Source organism: Lepidochelys kempii, chromosome 13, assembly GCF_965140265.1.
Source record: "Lepidochelys kempii isolate rLepKem1 chromosome 13, rLepKem1.hap2, whole genome shotgun sequence".
Lineage (NCBI taxonomy): Eukaryota > Metazoa > Chordata > Testudines > Cheloniidae > Lepidochelys > Lepidochelys kempii.
Genome location: NC_133268.1, coordinates 1,098,875 through 1,115,825, shown reverse-complemented (window position 1 = coordinate 1,115,825; position 16,951 = coordinate 1,098,875). Strand labels below are relative to the sequence as shown.

Genomic DNA, 16,951 nt, shown 5'->3' with positions numbered 1-16,951 from the left:
GGGGAAAAGCACTGGTAAACACATATGCCTTCCATGTTGCCCTGAATGGCAGACCATGCTCCTGTTTCACAAACAGCGATTTCCAGAGACAAGGATGTTCTACTGACTCCAGACTCCTGCTGCCCAAAGTTCAAACCTAAAAACTATCAGGAGAAACAGCTCAGGTCATCCCACACGTTCCTCTAAAATGATTTCCACTGGAAACATGGAACTGAATTAGTGCTACAAAAGCCATGAAAGAGTTAAAGAAAAATCAAGCATTTTCCTTGAATGTTCCTTGTGTATCCAGACGCTTTCCAACCTAGACTCCAAGTTCTCATTTCTCTCTCCCTCTTATTTTTTAAATTAAAAAGCAATGAGACCGTAGCTGTAATGAAGGGCAAATGGTCTGTCGGATGCAAGCTAATGTACCATAGTAAGAGGCTACATCACCAGAACGAATTCTAAATTAAAATTGCACCATGAAACCAACTCCAGTTCCTCTGAGCAAGCAATCTAGATCATCGGCATTTACAGGCTGTTTCAACCTCAATTATATTATCTTTTTTTTGGGGGGGGGGTGTCTTCTCTAATATGGAGTAACAGAGTCATTATGACAAATTATGAAAATGCCTGGAGTGTAATTATTAATGCTACCAACACATTTGCAATAGAATATAATTGAATTTTCCGACAAACTTTGTTAAGCAGGAGTTAAGGTTTAGCGGATCATAAAAAATAAAGGAAAGAAAACTTTACAAGAACTTTGCACTTATCAAACAAGCATAATGAATACCCCAATAAAATCACGGTTAACGTAAAATGTCTGGATTTCTGTCATTTAAAAGTATAAAGAAAGAGTTAAGGTACCCAAACAACCTTAACTCTGCCCCCATAGCACACACTCAACATCATCTCAAAGGTTTCAGAGTAGCAGCCGTGTTAGTCAGTATTCGCAAAAAGAAATGGAGGACTAGTGACACCTTAGAGACAAGCCAATTTATTTGAGCATAAGCTGTCGAGAGCTACAACTCACTTCATCGGATGCATTCAGCGGAAAATACAGTGAGGAGATTTATATACACACAGAACATGAAAAAATAGGTGTTATCATACACACTGTAAGGAGAAAGAAAAGGAGTACTTGTGGCACCTCAGACTAACCAATTTACAATTTCATGAAGTTGATAGATTTCCACTCCATATGGCTAAATGCAGGGCCTTGCACAATGACCGGTTTCAGAGTAACAGCCGTGTTAGTACAGAGGGGCATTGCTGGCACACGATGGCACAGATCACATTGGTGGACGTGCAGGTGAGCGAGCCTCTGATCGTGTGGCTGATGTGATTAGGCCCTGTGATGGTGTCCCCTGAATAGATATGTGGACACCAGTCCTTGCCTACAGACAGCCCCCCAACCTGAAGCAAATACTCACCAACCACACACCACACAACAGAACCACTAACCCAGGAACTTATCCTTGCAACAAAGCCCGTTGCCAATTGTGCCCACATATCTATTCAGGGGACACCATCACAGGGCCTAATCACATCAGCCACACTATCAGAGGCTCATTAACCTGCACATCCACCAATGTGATATATGGCATCATGTGCCAACAATGCCCCTCTGCCATGTACATTGGTCAAACTGGACAGTCTCTACGTAAAAGAATAAATGGACACAAATCAGACGTCAAGAATTATAACATTCATAAACCCGTCGGAGAACACTTCGATCTCTCTGGTCACTCGATTACAGACCTAAAGGTCGCAATATTACAACAAAAAGACTTCAATAACAGACTCCAACGAGAGACTGCTGAATTGGAATTAATTTGCAAACTGGATACAATTAACTTAGGCTTGAATAGAGACTGGGAGTGGATGGGTCATTACACAAAGTAAAACTATTTCCTTGTTTATTCCTCCCCCCCACTGTTCCTCAGACGTTCTTGTCAACTGCTGGAAATGGTCCACCTTGATTATCACTACAAAAGGTTCCCCACCCCCACCCCACCCCCGCTCTCCTGCTGGTAATAGCTCATCTTAAGTGATCACTCTCCTTACAGTGTGTATGATAACACCCATTTTATCATGTTCTCTATGTATATAAATCTCCTCACTGTATCTTCCACTGAATGCATCCGATGAAGTGAGCTGTAGCTCACGACAGCTTATGCTCAAATAAATTGGTTAGTCTCTAAGGTGCCACTAGTCCTCCTTATCATCTCAAAGGTTTTCTCAAAACTATGTGGCTTTTTAAAAACACTTGTAAATGCTTACGGCAGACTGTGTGGGGAGGCAGCGTAACACTTCACACCAGTCTTATATAAACACAGGGTAGTGAGCCTTGGGTGTGCCAGCAAGTCTGTAAATAACGAACATTTTGAAGAGCCTACAACATTTCCATATGCCCAGTTCCAGCTGTGCTCATTTTCATAGTTCTACCCTCTGATGTCAACTACTCAAGAAACATCTTCTAAGGGCTTGGCTACACTTGCGAGTTATATCGCATTAAAGCAGCCCCGGGCACCCTAACCCACGACCCGTCTACACTGGCAAGGCACTTAGAGCACCTGGACTCTGCAGCTGGAGCACTCCTGGTAATCCACCTCCACGAGAAGCATAACTCTCGGTGGGTCTCAGCTGAAACGCCCCAGAGTCCGTGTGAACAAGGTGTTGCATTACTGCACTCTGATGGGCCTCTGGAAACATCCCATAATCCCCTTAAATCAAGTGGCCACTCTTGTCATTGTTTTGAACTGGGCTGTAAGAATGTGGATATGCCGTTTCAAAGCTCTGTTTCTGACAATCAGCACGCTTATCTGCTCCGGGACAAAGCAATCATTAGTGTGGAATCTTGCTTGAGAGGCGGGGGGGAGGGGGGTCTGCTGCTGCCTGAACTTACAAGACAGCATGCTGACATGCTCTCAACCCCCCAGAAACCCACTCTCTGTCCCCAGACATACACACAACACACTCCCTGTCACACTCCACCCCGTCCATTTGAAAAGCATGTTGTAGCCACTTGCATGCTGGGATAGCTACAACAATGCACTGCTTTTTGTGGCCATTGCAAGAGCTGCTAATGTGGCCACGCCAGCACACTTGAATCTGACAGTGTGGACACACTGCAGCGCTTTCCCTACTGCGCTCTCCGAGGGCTGGTTTAACTTACAGCGCTCTACATCTACAAGTGTAGCCATGCCCTAATTCTAACCCAGGGAACTACAGGAGAACTTAAGTATGCAACAATATGGAAATGATTTACTGTTTATATTGCTGTAGTGCCTTGAGGCCTCAATCAAGTCAAAGCCCCATTGCGCTAGGTACTGTACAAACATGCAGTAAATGACATTTCCTGCCCCAGAGAGCTAACAATCTAAAATTAAGTTGACAAGGTGGGTCAGGTAATATCTTTAATTGGACCAACTTCTGTTGGTGAGAGACACATGCTTTCGAGCTTACACAGAGCTCTTCTTCAGCTCTGGGAAACGTACTCAGAGAGTCATAGCTAAATACAGGGCCGAACAGACTGTTTAGTATAAGAAGTTAATACATATTTCAAGGGGCAGATACCTGTACGGATACAAATGTATGATTTTTAAATTTTAAAAAAAAACCCACAGATTTTTGTATTTAAAATCAGATTTTGTAAATACATTTTTCTTTTTAAAATAAAACTGATTTACAATTAAATTTGAAATTATTAAGCCCTAATCTGTAATATATTCAAACCATTTACATTACATGAAAATAATTTTCAGGCAGTACATTTACTGCTGAAATTTTAAAGAAAGTCAAACCACTGAACTGGTGGAAGTCACCAGCTAAGCAACAGGAACCAGAGTTTGTTGAAGAGTTAAGCCGACTTTTGATAGCAACAGTCTCTTCTGCAGGTGCAGAGAGAATATATTCTTCAGTTCAGTCTATTCAACTAGTTCAGATCAATGACTAGTTCATTTAAGTTGAGGAACCAATCAGGAGTTGAAAAAAACAGGATGCTTATTTTCCTCTTCCAATGTATGAATAAAAATGAGGTCTGAAAGTATGAGATCTATTAGGTCTACCATCTTGAAGGGCACGGTGATCAGAAACTATCAGTTCAGTTTATTAATTACAGATGATACTTCCTTTGTTTAAATGCAAAACATGTTTCAAAAAACCTCTTTCTTATATATACACAGTACTTTTAAAGTAGTTCTCACTAATGAAAAATAATTTTAGAACGCTTTTTGTGCACTTTAATTGAATTCCAGTTTCAATCCAAATAGAGCTTGATACAAATCACAAGTAAAAAAAAAATCTTGTAAATAAGAACATAAAAAAGGAAAAATTAAGAATCTGAATAAATAGCTATATAAATGTTTAAATAAATGTATATAAATACAGCATATCCTCCTGGTTAGCCAAAAGAATTACCAAATTTAGCATAAAGACTATATTTAGTTGCAAATCAACATGTTGTAATGGTTACCAAACAATAAGAATCAACCTTTCTTTAGGAAAATAACTAAAAAATATAAACACAAAAGAAGATTAAAATCAATTTTTTAAATTAAGGTTTCCTGCTTGTGAATTTAATTTAAATCATGATTAAACAAGAGTGATTTAAAATAACTTTGATTTAAATCATTTGGACTTAAGTCAACCCACCCTGACAAGTACCCACTTGGGTTGATTTATTCTTTTCCGCAAAACACTCACCAGCAACTACACACCACACAACAGAAACACTAACCCAGAAACCAATCCCTGCAACAAACCCCAGTGCCAACTCTATCCACATATCTATTCAAGGGACACCATCATAGGACCTAACCACATCAGCCACATCATGAAGGGCTCATTCACCTGCACATCTACCAATGTGATATATGCCATCATGTGCCAGCAATGCCCCTCTGCCATGTACATTGGCCAAACCAGACAGTCTCTAAGCAAAAGAATAAATGGACATAAATCAGACATCAAGAATTGTAACATTCAAAAACTAGTAGGAGAGCACTTCAATCTCCCTGGACACTCAATAACAGACTTAAAAGTGGCCATTCTTCAACAAAAAAACTTCAAAAACAGACTTCAATGAAAAACTGCAGAACTGGAATTAATTTGCAAACCTGACACCATCAAACTAGGCCTGAATAAAGACTGGGAGTGGCTGGGTCACTACAAAAAATAATTTTCCCTCTGTTGATACGCACACCTTCTGTCAACTGTTGGGAATGAGCCACATCCACCCGAACTGAATTGGCCTCGTTAGCACTGACCCCCCACTTGGTAAGGCAACTCCCATCTTTTCACATGCTGTATATTTATACTTGCCTACTGAATTTTTCACTCCATGCATCTGATGAAGTGGGTTATAGCCCACGAAAGCTTACGCCCAAATAAATTTGTTAATCTCTAAAGTGCCACAAGGACTCCTCGTTGTTTTTCTGATCCAGACTAACATGGCTACCCCCCTGAAACCTAACAAAATGGTGTATCCCACAGAAATCTGGGAACACGTTTTGAGCCCTGGCTGCTTCCTCAACGAATCAAGAAGATTTAAAGAACACTGGCTAACTCACTTAGTTCAAGAATACAAAGATACCTACTTTGCATGATGCAGAGGCAGAGTAACTTTGTTACTACGGAGCCCAGAAATCATTTATTAAAGACATTTGAAAGGAATCGTCTTAAGGGACAGAGCTCCCTTTGCGAGCAAATCTCAGCCACTTGCTATCAGCTCGAAAGAGCCATCAAGAAAAACTATCCATTAGTTGTCAATTTAGAATGACTTCTGAAAGCGAGCCCCAAAACTCCAGCCATCTCTTTCCAACAACCTCTTAATCCTGTTTGTAACACCTGTGTTAAACCAGCCTGCTGTCAATCTCACTTCTCATGGCCACAACTCAAAAGAGATGAGCAATTTTAAGTAATGTGAGAGCTAAACATTAAAAAAAAAAAAAAAAACCTAAACAACCAAGTATAAGAAAAATTCACAAACACTTTGCTGGCTGGTGTGACTCACAGCTCTGGGGAATACATAGGGAAGGGAACTTGTGCACTTCAGCCACATGGATGTAGTTTAAATCTTAATTCTCCTTTAACTCCTTTCCTCTCCCCTTTCCTGCACTAGGTGCACAAGTCTTAAAAGGCAGCTTGCTACCACTTAAGGGGCACAAAAAGGAAAAAGTTGTGAAGTCACAAAAATCTGAAGATTTTTTCCCCACCGCAGATTGACACTGGCTAGTAAGAGCAGGAAATAACTTAAGGTGATGACCCCTGGTAAATATTTGCATGGAAGGGGGATAAAAATTGATCATACGACATCCAGTAAGTCCTGCAGTTGTCTGCCTTTGTTTCATGCTGGGGAGTGATGTAGAGATGAATGAAGATATGCCAGTTACTGAAAGACTATACCACAAACAGCTGCCAAAAACTAGACACTGCAATCTTGCTGTAAGAGACCCATCTCTACAATCAAGATCAAGTTAATAACCAAGGCACATGCATCCGATGAAGTGAGCTGTAGCTCACGAAAGCTTATGCTCCAATAAATCGGTTAGTCTCTAAGGTGCCACAAGTCCTCCTTTCCTTTTTGTGGATACAGACTAACATGGCTGCTACTCTGAAACCTGTGTACAGACAGTGGCAGAACAGGCACTGGCAAGAACAGGTTTAAAGGAACTTCTAGCATTGCTAAGACCCATCCACATGGTCAGCTGCACACTTCCCAATACTTTCCCATCTTGCATGTTATCAAAGCCTGAAAGGAGAGCAACACCCTTTGTGCTCAGCAGAGCAACCTGAAAGTTCCCAAAGAGTCACCTCGAGCAAGGTGAAATCTGAACTGTATCCCAAAATAACTCTGAATTCAAATATGTTATTCTGAACCTCCTGCGGACTCTCTCATCAAACGTTGGGTCATTCAGCATAAGACCAGAAGCCAGTGGTCAGTTCAATCCTTGGCCTCTCTTCTGAGGGTAGGTCTGTTGCAATTAGACACTCATGGCTGGCCAATGCCAGCTGACTCAGGCTAAGGGGCTATTCAATTGCAGTGTCGACGTTTGGGCTCAGACTGGAGGCCAGGTTCTGGGATCCTACAAGGTGGGAAGGTCCCAGAGATCGGTCTGCAGCCCAAGCCCACACATCTGCACCACAGTTAAACAGCCATTTAGCCTGAGCCTGATTTAGCTTGCACGGCCACACATGGATTTTTAATTGCAGTATAGATATACCTTGAGACTGCAAAAAGGAAGCCTGTTACAGTGTTTTTTGAGAGAGATAGATACAATCGCTAGACATGCATATGAGAACCAGCAACTCACTTCACATACACAAGCAAGTTGTAAGACAGGATGGGAAGTGATGCTTATTTTAATTTTGTATTGTTTTGCTCTGGTTTGTTTCTCCTGGGCCTTTTACAAGCTTTCCAGTCTACAGGAGGGGAGGGAGACTGCCCATGGAAAGGCAGAGTTCAGGGTCATATTTCAAGTTCATTCTCTTAGCTTCAGGGCATTCGCTCCTGATGAACTGTTTCAGAGTAACAGCCGTGTTAGTCTGTATTCGCAAAAAGAAAAGGAGTACTTGTGGCACCTTAGAGACTAACCAATTTATTAGAGCATAAGCTTTCGTGAGCTACAGCTCACTTCATCAGATGCATATCGTGGAACGTCCACGATATGCATCTGATGAAGTGATACGTTTCCACGATATGCATCTGATGAAGTGAGCTGTAGCTCACGAAAGCTTATGCTCTAACAAATTGGTTAGTCTCTAAAGTGCCACAAGTACTCCTTTTCTTCCTGATGAACTGGTCAACAATGAACCTTCCAAGCATTCCAAACAGCCTACAACGGCTGGTGCTGTGGACTATTACTTTAATCAGAAGGAATGACCAGAGTTGAAGTTACTGGGAACAGCTTATCAGTTGCAGAAGATGCACTGGGGTAATAAGATTGTAAATATTCACCAAGTCCACTGCTTCTCAAGCTGCACTAATTGTCTTCAGCCTCACATGCATTCATTACACAGCAAATGAATGGTAAGTTATCTGGACACCGTCATGCACCTTCACTAATAGAAACAGATCCCACTATGAGCAAAGCTTAGCAAATTTAACAAGAGCTACTATTTAAGAACATAACCCCAGCCAGTGCAGCCCAGCGTTACTCCCCTGCTTTCACTACTTCCTTTAGTTTCACAAATGCAGTCTATCTAAAATCAAAGCAGTTTGTAATTTCTACATGCAGCAGTGAAATCTGCATCTGAGCAGGATTAAAGACATCTCCCCTTCTCCCCTCCAGAGACAATGGAGAGAGATGCCTGGAAACAACTGGAGCTGGCTCTGCCCCCTTAACTGCCTCTGTAATTGGAAACCAGGCGCAGAGGGCATGGGCACAGCATTGCTGGGCAAAACAGCAGCAATATTTAATCATTGGTTTAGACCATCTGCAACTGGTTTGCAGCAGCGCATGGAGTTTATGGATTCCTGAGCTCTGGATAAGCAGCCAGGTGCTGGAGTCAGTTTAATTGTATTCTCTGCTGCAAGAGATTCCTTTTCCCATTTTGACCAGCACTTGGTGCAGAATTAAAGGCATAGTGCCTGAAATCATCCCTGCCAAATTTGGCACTGAGGGAGCACAGCTTCTTGATTAAGTAGGGACACATTAACTGTTCAAAGAGGAGAAATCTGAAACAATATAAGGAAAGGAATTATTATGGTTTGTGATGGGGAAAGCAGAGAAGAGCAAGGGACTGTGCAGAATGGCCACAATAGAACAGGATTTTAATTATGTGGCTTTTTATTTGTCAGGTGGAGAAAAAGTGTAGCTACCCCCCAATAATCATCTACTAGGAAGCACCTGTGAAGCAGGATTATCCAACATTATCAAGATGGTTTATCCCACTAAATCTATTTCCTTTGCTTGCAGGGGTGAGAATCGGTGGACTTTGATCCTTTCCAGGTTCTGTTTCTATCAGAACAGAAGAACAGCCATACTGGGTCAGACCAAAGGTCCATCTAGCCCAGTATCCTGTCTTCCTACAGTGGCCAATGCCAGGTGCCCCAGAGGGAATGAACAGAACAGGAAATCATCAAGTGATACATTCTTTGTCACCCATTCCCAGCTTCTGGCAAACAGAAGCTAGGGACACCATCTCTGCCCATCCTGGCTAATAGCCATTGATGGACCTATTCTCCATGAATTTATCTAGTTCTTTTTTGAACTCTGTTATAGTCTTGGCCTTCACAACATCCTCTGGCAAGGAGTTCCACCGGTCGACTATGCGTTGTGTGAAAAAATACTTCCTTTTGTTTGTTTTAAACCTGCTACCTATTAATTTCATTTGGTGACCCCTAGTTCTTGTGTTATGAGAAGGAGTAAACAACACTTCCTTATTTATTTTCTCTACACCCGTCATGATTTTAATAGACCTCAATCATATCCCCCCTTGATCGTCTCTTTTCCAAGCTGAAAAGTCCCAGTCTCATTAATCTCTCCTCATATGGCAGCCGTTTCATACCCCAAATCATTTTTGTTGCCCTTTTCTAAACCTTTTCCAAGTCAATATCTCTTTTTTGAGATGGGGAGACCACATCAGCACGCAGTATTCAAGATGTGGGCGTACCATGGATTTATATAGAGGCAATATGATATTTTCTGTATTATTATCTATCCCGGTCTTAATGATTCGCAACATTCTGTTCGCTTTTTTGACGGCCGCTGCACATTGAGTGGATGTTTTCAGAGAACTATCCACAATGACTCCAAGATCTCTTTCTTGAGTGGTAACAGCTAATTTAGACCCCATCATTTGATATGTATAGTTGGGATGATGTTTTCCAATGTGCATTATTTTGCATTTATCAACATTGAATTTCATCTGCCATTTTGTTGCCCAGTCACCCAGTTTTGAGAGATCCTTTTGTAGCTCTTCGCAGTCTGGGACTTAACTGTCTTGAGTAGTTTTGTAACATCTGGGAATTTTGCCACCTCACTGTTTACCCCTTTTTCCAGATCATTTATGAATATGTTGAATAGGACTGGTCCCAGAACAGACCCCTGGGGGACACCACTATTTACCTCTCTCCATTCTGAGAGCTGACCATTCATTCCTACCCTTTGTTTCCTATCTTTTAACCAGTTACCAATCCATGAGAGGACCTTCCCTCTTATCCCATGACAGTTTACTTTGCTTAAGAGCGTTTGATGAGGGACCTTGTCAAAGGCTTTCTGAAAATCTAAATACAAGATATCCACTGGATCCCTGTTGTCCACATGCTTGTTGACCCCCTCTAAGAATTCTGTTTCAGCTACCAGTCCAATAATGGAAGCATCCCTCCCTTAACCCCCAACCCAGTTTTGACTGAAAGCTGCAGGATACAATAATTTTTAATTTTTTTTTTTAAAGTATCCACAAGTAGAGAACAGGTTGAGTGACAAGACTAGCAGCCAAATCCATGAGAACTGTGAGGAAGAGAGGATTTCTTCATCCACTGCCTCCCAACAGTACAGTTATGTTGTCATTCAAAAATTATCCATAGCTCTGTAGAAGAAAAATCATTTCCCTGGGAAACAGGAATTCAAAAGGTTTAGAGAAATCAGAGAGGATATCAAATATTCCCAAGTAGATGTAAGCAAGCCCTCCCCTCCAGAGTAGAAAAGAATCAAACAGGGACCTATCTTTCATTTTCAAACAAGAAAAATGTGAGGAATAAATCATCCTTTCCAGAACAGCTGTTGAAACAAGCAAACTGAATGAAATACAACCCAACTTTGTATTTTATAACGTCTTACATACTTACAAATTTCACCACAAAATACTTGGAATAAATAACAGAGCCTGAGAAAACTAAGAAAGTAGAAACCAGTGAGAAATGAATGGTTTCAGAGTAGCAGCCGTGTTAGTCTGTATTCGCAAAAAGAACAGGAGGACTTGTGGCACCTTAGAGACTAACCAATTTATTTGAGCATAAGCTTTCGTGAACTACAGCTCAGAGCCTCCTGTTAAATTTGTTAGTCTCTAAGATGCCACAAGTACTCCTTTTCTTTTTGAGAAATGAATGTTTTCACTTGGGATTGGAAATTGGATGGAAAGTTGGTAAAGTGGAGAGACACAAGAACAGCAGAGGGAAAGGATCTCATATCAACAGCAGCAAGACTAGTACTGGTAGTCAGCACAGACAGGTGGCTGGATGGATAGGAAGGGGACTGGAAACAGGCAAGATCAGAGACACTGGAAGAGCAAGTCCACAAAGAGTTTTAGAAAGGAAGGATGTGCTGAACTTGATCTGAAGAAACCAGACCCCCGTGGAGCTGTCAGAGGATGAGGTCGCATTTTGTTGAATATGCGAGAAGGTAAGCAGCACTCTGCACTTTCTGGAGTTTGGAGAGCTGGGAGATTTGGATGCCAGAGCGAGGTGAAGGCAGAGGAAGAATTAGCACAGGCAGGATCCCTTCCACATCATTCGAGAACAACTCACTCATTTGAAAAGGAAAACACAGAAACTACCTAAAATCAATGGAAGTTTTTCCTCTGCGCCTCAAAGTAACAGTACTTCAGAAATTTAAACACACCCTCACTCATGGGTGGCCAACCTGGGGCTCCGGAGCCACACGTGGCTCTTCAGAGGTTAATAGGCGGCTCCTTGCATAGGTGCTGACTCCAGGGCTGGAGCTACAGATGCCAACTTTCCCACGTGCTGTGGAGTGCTCACTGCTCAACACCCTGCTCTGTCCCAGGTCCTGCCCCCACTCCACCCCTTCCCGCAAGCCTGCCATACCCTCGCTCCTCCCCTCCCCCCCCCCACCCCTGAGCCTCCTGTGCACTGCAAAACAGCTGATTGCAGCGGGCGGGAGGCGTGGGGAGGCACTGATTGGCAGGGTTGCTGGTGGGCAGGAAGCGCTGGGGGCTGGATGGGGGGAGCGGATGAGGGGCTGCTGACATATTACTGGTTTCAGAGTAGCAGCTATGTTAGTCTGTATTCTCAAAAAGAAAAGGAGTACTTGTGGCACCTTAGAGACTAACCAATTTATTTGAGCATAAGCTTTCGTGAGCTACAGCTCTGATGAAGTGAGCTGTAGCTCACGAAAGCTTATGCTCAAATAAATTGGTTAGTCTCTAAGGTGCCACAAGTCCTCCTGTTCTTTTGACATGTTACTGTGGCTCTTTAGCAATGTTCACTGGTAAATTCTGGCTCCTTCTCAGGCTCAGGCTGGCCACCCCTGCCCTAACTAATGGGCTGTCTGTGTCACAGCCAGATAAATAGAGCATATTCACAAGTGCTCCCTCTCCTAGAGGTCAGAAAAAATCCCACTTCCAGAAAGTTCTAAGGACTGCAAAAATAATCCACCTGAACATCTCTTAAATTGGAGTTTTATACTTACATATATGTTGGCGAATACATTAAAGTGTCTTTTGGTTTCATACTGTACTGAACTATTAGGCAAAGAACTAGTTTGTTCAAGAATGAAACTCCAAGTCCTTAGTAGCACGTGTGTGGAAATGCCTGAAGGGGGATCACTAGAAATCACCATACACGGTCTCATTCAGTTGCCCACAGCACAGTATTCTGGGCTCACTGCGGTCAGAGGAAATAAGTGATTTGCTACATCTGACTAGAAAAAGTTCAAACATTCTCTGATAAGGCTATCCTGGTTGTAGGCCAACAAGAGAACAAAACTTTGAGAAATAACACACACTACTCAAGAGGAGGGAAACTGGATTTAAAAGGATCTGGATAAAATACACTCAAAAGTGACTTGTGCAATATAATGGCGAACAGTAATGAAGACAGGGCTGGGAAATCAGCATAGGCTCTATTCAGGAAAAGGACTTAGCACAACTGTGGACAATAACTTAAAGCCACATTTTCAACAGTTAAGAAAGCAAGAACAATTGGAGATATCAACAGAGTACAAATGTGTTGCAGTGGTCACCCAACCAACTGGATAAAGCTTGAGGCACCAGATTTCAGGAATTAGAAGACACCCACAAGAAAGCAGCATGGGATGTCAGGGACCACAGACACAATATTAGGAAATGTTTCGGAGTAACAGCCGTGTTAGTCTGTATTCGCAAAAAGAAAAGGAGTACTTGTGGCACTTTAGAGACTAACCGATTTATTTGAGCATGAGCTTTCGTGAGCTACAGCTCACTTCATTGGATGCATACCGTGGATGTTAGGGGGCTTATTCCTTCACCCACTTACTTCCCTGGTCCTTCTTGCATGAACAGAGAGCAACAATACCCAAAGTCCAAAGGTGCAAACAATTTGATGTTTATTGGGGTGAACTTCCAGCAAGCATGATTCCAGTTTCCTTCCTTAGTATCCTCCTTCCCAGCTCTGACACCACAGAGCCTTACACCTGTGTCCCTGTTCCCATTCCTACCCTTAGCCAAACATGATTCCAACTTCCTTACTCCCATTCCCTGTTTCCACGGTATGCATCCGATGAAGTGAGCTGTAGCTCACGAAAGCTCATGCTCAAATAAATTGGTTAGTCTCTAAAGTGCCACAAGTACTCCTTTTCTTTTTGCGAATATTAGGAAATTTTCTTCATATTTGTTGGAAGAGAGATTAGACATCTCCAACACATCCACTTCTAAAGTTGAGGGCTATGAGAAGGTAGATGAACACTATTCAAGAGGATAATATAGTAGACTAAGAACCAAAAGGTCACAAAATATACATAGGAAAAGACCTGATGCCAAGTGTACGAGGGAAGTTTTATTACTAAGAATTGTCAGTAGGATTATCAGATTAAGTCTTTTAAAAACAAATATTTCCTGTGTCACAAACTGCACAACAGCATATTAGAAATGAAGGATTTTAGAAATCTAATGTTCTTTTCACCATTAATGTTGACATTTACTTTTTGCATTTCATTCATCTGGAATAACAAAAATAGACTTGTCAGTTTCACTTTCCTGCTACAATATTTGAGGAGCAAACACTACAGAAAAAAAAAATAAAATTTAGATAGATTGTGATTAAACACAATTTCAAGAAAGTGTGAAGACATTGCCATTGATCTTGTAAGTTTTCTGCCTAAAGTGACCTAGCAGTGTCCCCTCACTGTGTGGAACAGACCAAAGGCACAGAAAGACACTGCCCTGTGGGGGGGACACAAACAAACATTAGACAGTTAAGAGAAAAGCATGCAGGACGTAGGGCAATGACATACAGGTGGAAAGATCTACATATGTCCCATGGTCTCCTTTCATCCCAAGGCATTACAAACTCTCTATATGGGAGGTGGGGGGGATGGAGAAAGGTCAATTTGTGGATCCAAGAACTTCACTACTTTGCCACGACGAATGGGAACGTCTCTTAAGGACTGACTACCGGCCCTCCCTGGACAGCCGGCAAGGTAAGTCGCAATTTAAGACAAAATTGGTGGCGCAGATGTTTACATTGCTTTCTGCTGAACACACAGATAATTGTCCTGGGCGGACGGACCCGAAGCACACACCACAGACTAACACGGCTGCTACTCTGCACCCTGGAAGGGTCCACAACGAACGGAGGGGTTTCGTAAGGAGGGCTCATTTCCAGCAGCTTCACCTCGCAGCTCTTCACAAGGGCAGCGTCCGGCCGAAGGCACAGGCACGCGGTAGCCGGGCTGTTGAGGCAGGGCAGGCCGGGGTGACCCCAAATCCGGGGTCGGGACGCCGGCGTGAGCGATGCCCGTTCCCCTCGGCCAGCGGGCCACTCCCACACACCCGCAGTGCCGCCTCCCGGAGTCGGGGTCCCTGCGACTGAGTCTCCCCCGGCCCCGCCCCACGGGGACACCCGGGCCTAGCCGGGGGGGGGGGGATCTCGGGTTCCCCAGCGGCTGGGGAAGTCCCCCCCCCCCAGCACGGGCCCCGGCCCCGCCCCACGCCCCACGGGGACACCCGGGCCTAGCCGGGGGGGGGGGATCTCGGGTTCCCCAGCGGCTGGGGAAGTCCCCCCCCGCCCAGCCCCGCCATGGCACACGGGGACACCCGGGCCTAGCCGGGGGGGGGGATCTCGGGTTCCCCAGCGGCTGGGGAAGTCCCCCCCCGCCCAGCCCCGCCACGCCCCACGGGGACACCCGGGCCTAGCCGGGGGGGGGGGGGATCTCGGGTTCCCCAGCGGCTGGGGAAGTCCCCCCCCCAGCACGGGCCCCGGCCCCGCCCCACGCCACACGGGGACACCCGGGCCTAGCCGGGGGGGGGGGGGTCTCGGGTTCCCCAGCGGCTGGGGAAGTCCCCCCCCGGCCCCGGCCCCGCCCCACGCCACACGGGGACACCCGGGCCTAGCCGGGGGGGGGGGGTCTCGGGTTCCCCAGCGGCTGGGGAAGTCCCCCCCCCGGCCCCGGCCCCGGCCCCGCCCCACGCCCCACGGGGACACCCGGGCCTAGCCGGGGGGGGGGGGGATCTCGGGTTCCCCAGCGGCTGGGGAAGTCCCCCCCCCCCAGCACGGGCCCCGGCCCCGCCCCACGCCACACGGGGACACCCGGGCCTAGCCGGGGGGGGGGGGGGATCTCGGGTTCCCCAGCGGCTGGGGAAGTCCCCCCCCCAGCACGGGCCCCGGCCCCGCCCCACGCCACACGGGGACACCCGGGCCTAGCCGGGGGGGGGGGGGTCTCGGGTTCCCCAGCGGCTGGGGAAGTCCCCCCCCGGCCCCGGCCCCGCCCCACGCCACACGGGGACACCCGGGCCTAGCCGGGGGGGGGGGGGTCTCGGGTTCCCCAGCGGCTGGGGAAGTCCCCCCCCGGCCCCGGCCCCGGCCCCGCCCCACGCCCCACGGGGACACCCGGGCCTAGCCGGGGGGGGGGGGGGATCTCGGGTTCCCCAGCGGCTGGGGAAGTCCCCCCCCCCCCAGCACGGGCCCCGGCCCCGCCCCACGCCACACGGGGACACCCGGGCCTAGCCGGGGGGGGGGGTCTCGGGTTCCCCAGCGGCTGGGGAAGTCCCCCCCCGGCCCCGGCCCCGCCCCACGCCCCACGGGGACACCCGGGCCTAGCCGGGGGGGGGGGGGATCTCGGGTTCCCCAGCGGCTGGGGAAGTCCCCCCCCCCCAGCACGGGCCCCGGCCCCGCCCCACGCCACACGGGGACACCCGGGCCTAGCCGGGGGGGGGGGGGTCTCGGGTTCCCCAGCGGCTGGGGAAGTCCCCCCCCCCAGCCCCGCCACGCCACACGGGGACACCCGGGCCTAGCCGGGGGGGGGGGGTCTCGGGTTCCCCAGCGGCTGGGGAAGTCCCCCCCCGGCCCCGGCCCCGGCCCCGCCCCACGCCACACGGGGACACCCGGGCCTAGCCGGGGGGGGTCTCGGGTTCCCCAGCGGCTGGGGAAGTCCCCCCCGGCCCCGCCCCCGCCCCGAGCAGGCTGCGAGCAGAGCCCCTCCCCCGCACGCAGGGGTGACACCCCCGCCCAGGCACCGGCAGTGGGGGGCAGCGCCAGGGAGTGCCCCCCCCAACCAGCACGGCCCCTGCCCCTGTGAGACCGGACCGGCCCCACCCCCCGGCCGCCCCTCACCTGGTAGCTGAGCAGCTCACCCACGTCCATGACGCCCGCACAGCGGCACCCGGCAACGGTCGCAAAAGCGGAGGGATGGACAACACGCTGCCGTAAAGCGCGGTGCAAGAAAGAAAAGCGGCTTCCCCTCGGGGCAAGCAGGAGCCACGCTGCCGTAAAGCGCGACGGGGGGGCGGGCGCGCCACACTGCTGTGAATCCTGCTGGAGCGCGAGTTACGTGCCCTCAAACGCGCGCAGTCGAGGGGCGGGGCCGTGCTGGGCAGAGGGGGGCGGGGCTGAGGGGCGGGGCCCTGCTGGGTAGGCGGGGCCGAGGGCGGGGCCCTGCTGGGTGGGCGGGACCGAGGGCGGGGCCCTGCTAGGCAGAGCGGGGCAGGTGGGGCACTGGGGCGGGGCCATGCTGGTTGCAGGGGGCAGGCGGGGCACTGGGGTGGGGCCATGCTGGGCAGAGGGGGGCAGGCGGGGCACTGGGGTGGG

The 16,951-nt window shown here is 47.5% G+C and overlaps 1 protein-coding gene across 2 annotated transcripts in view; it reads right to left on the bottom strand.

The window, feature by feature from the left end:
* Window positions 1-16,672, bottom strand: part of CTNNBL1 (catenin beta like 1) — a 112,521-nt gene extending 95,849 nt beyond the window's left edge. The window contains exon 1 of one of the 2 annotated variants that reach the window (XM_073308595.1): window positions 16,478-16,672. In XM_073308595.1, the coding sequence (XP_073164696.1) occupies window positions 16,478-16,507 (30 nt within the window). In that variant the 5' untranslated portion in view covers window positions 16,508-16,672. The remainder of the gene's footprint in view (window positions 1-16,477) is intronic. The other variant, XM_073308594.1, reaches the window with a different exon arrangement.
* Between the last annotated feature and the right edge of the window lie 279 nt (window positions 16,673-16,951).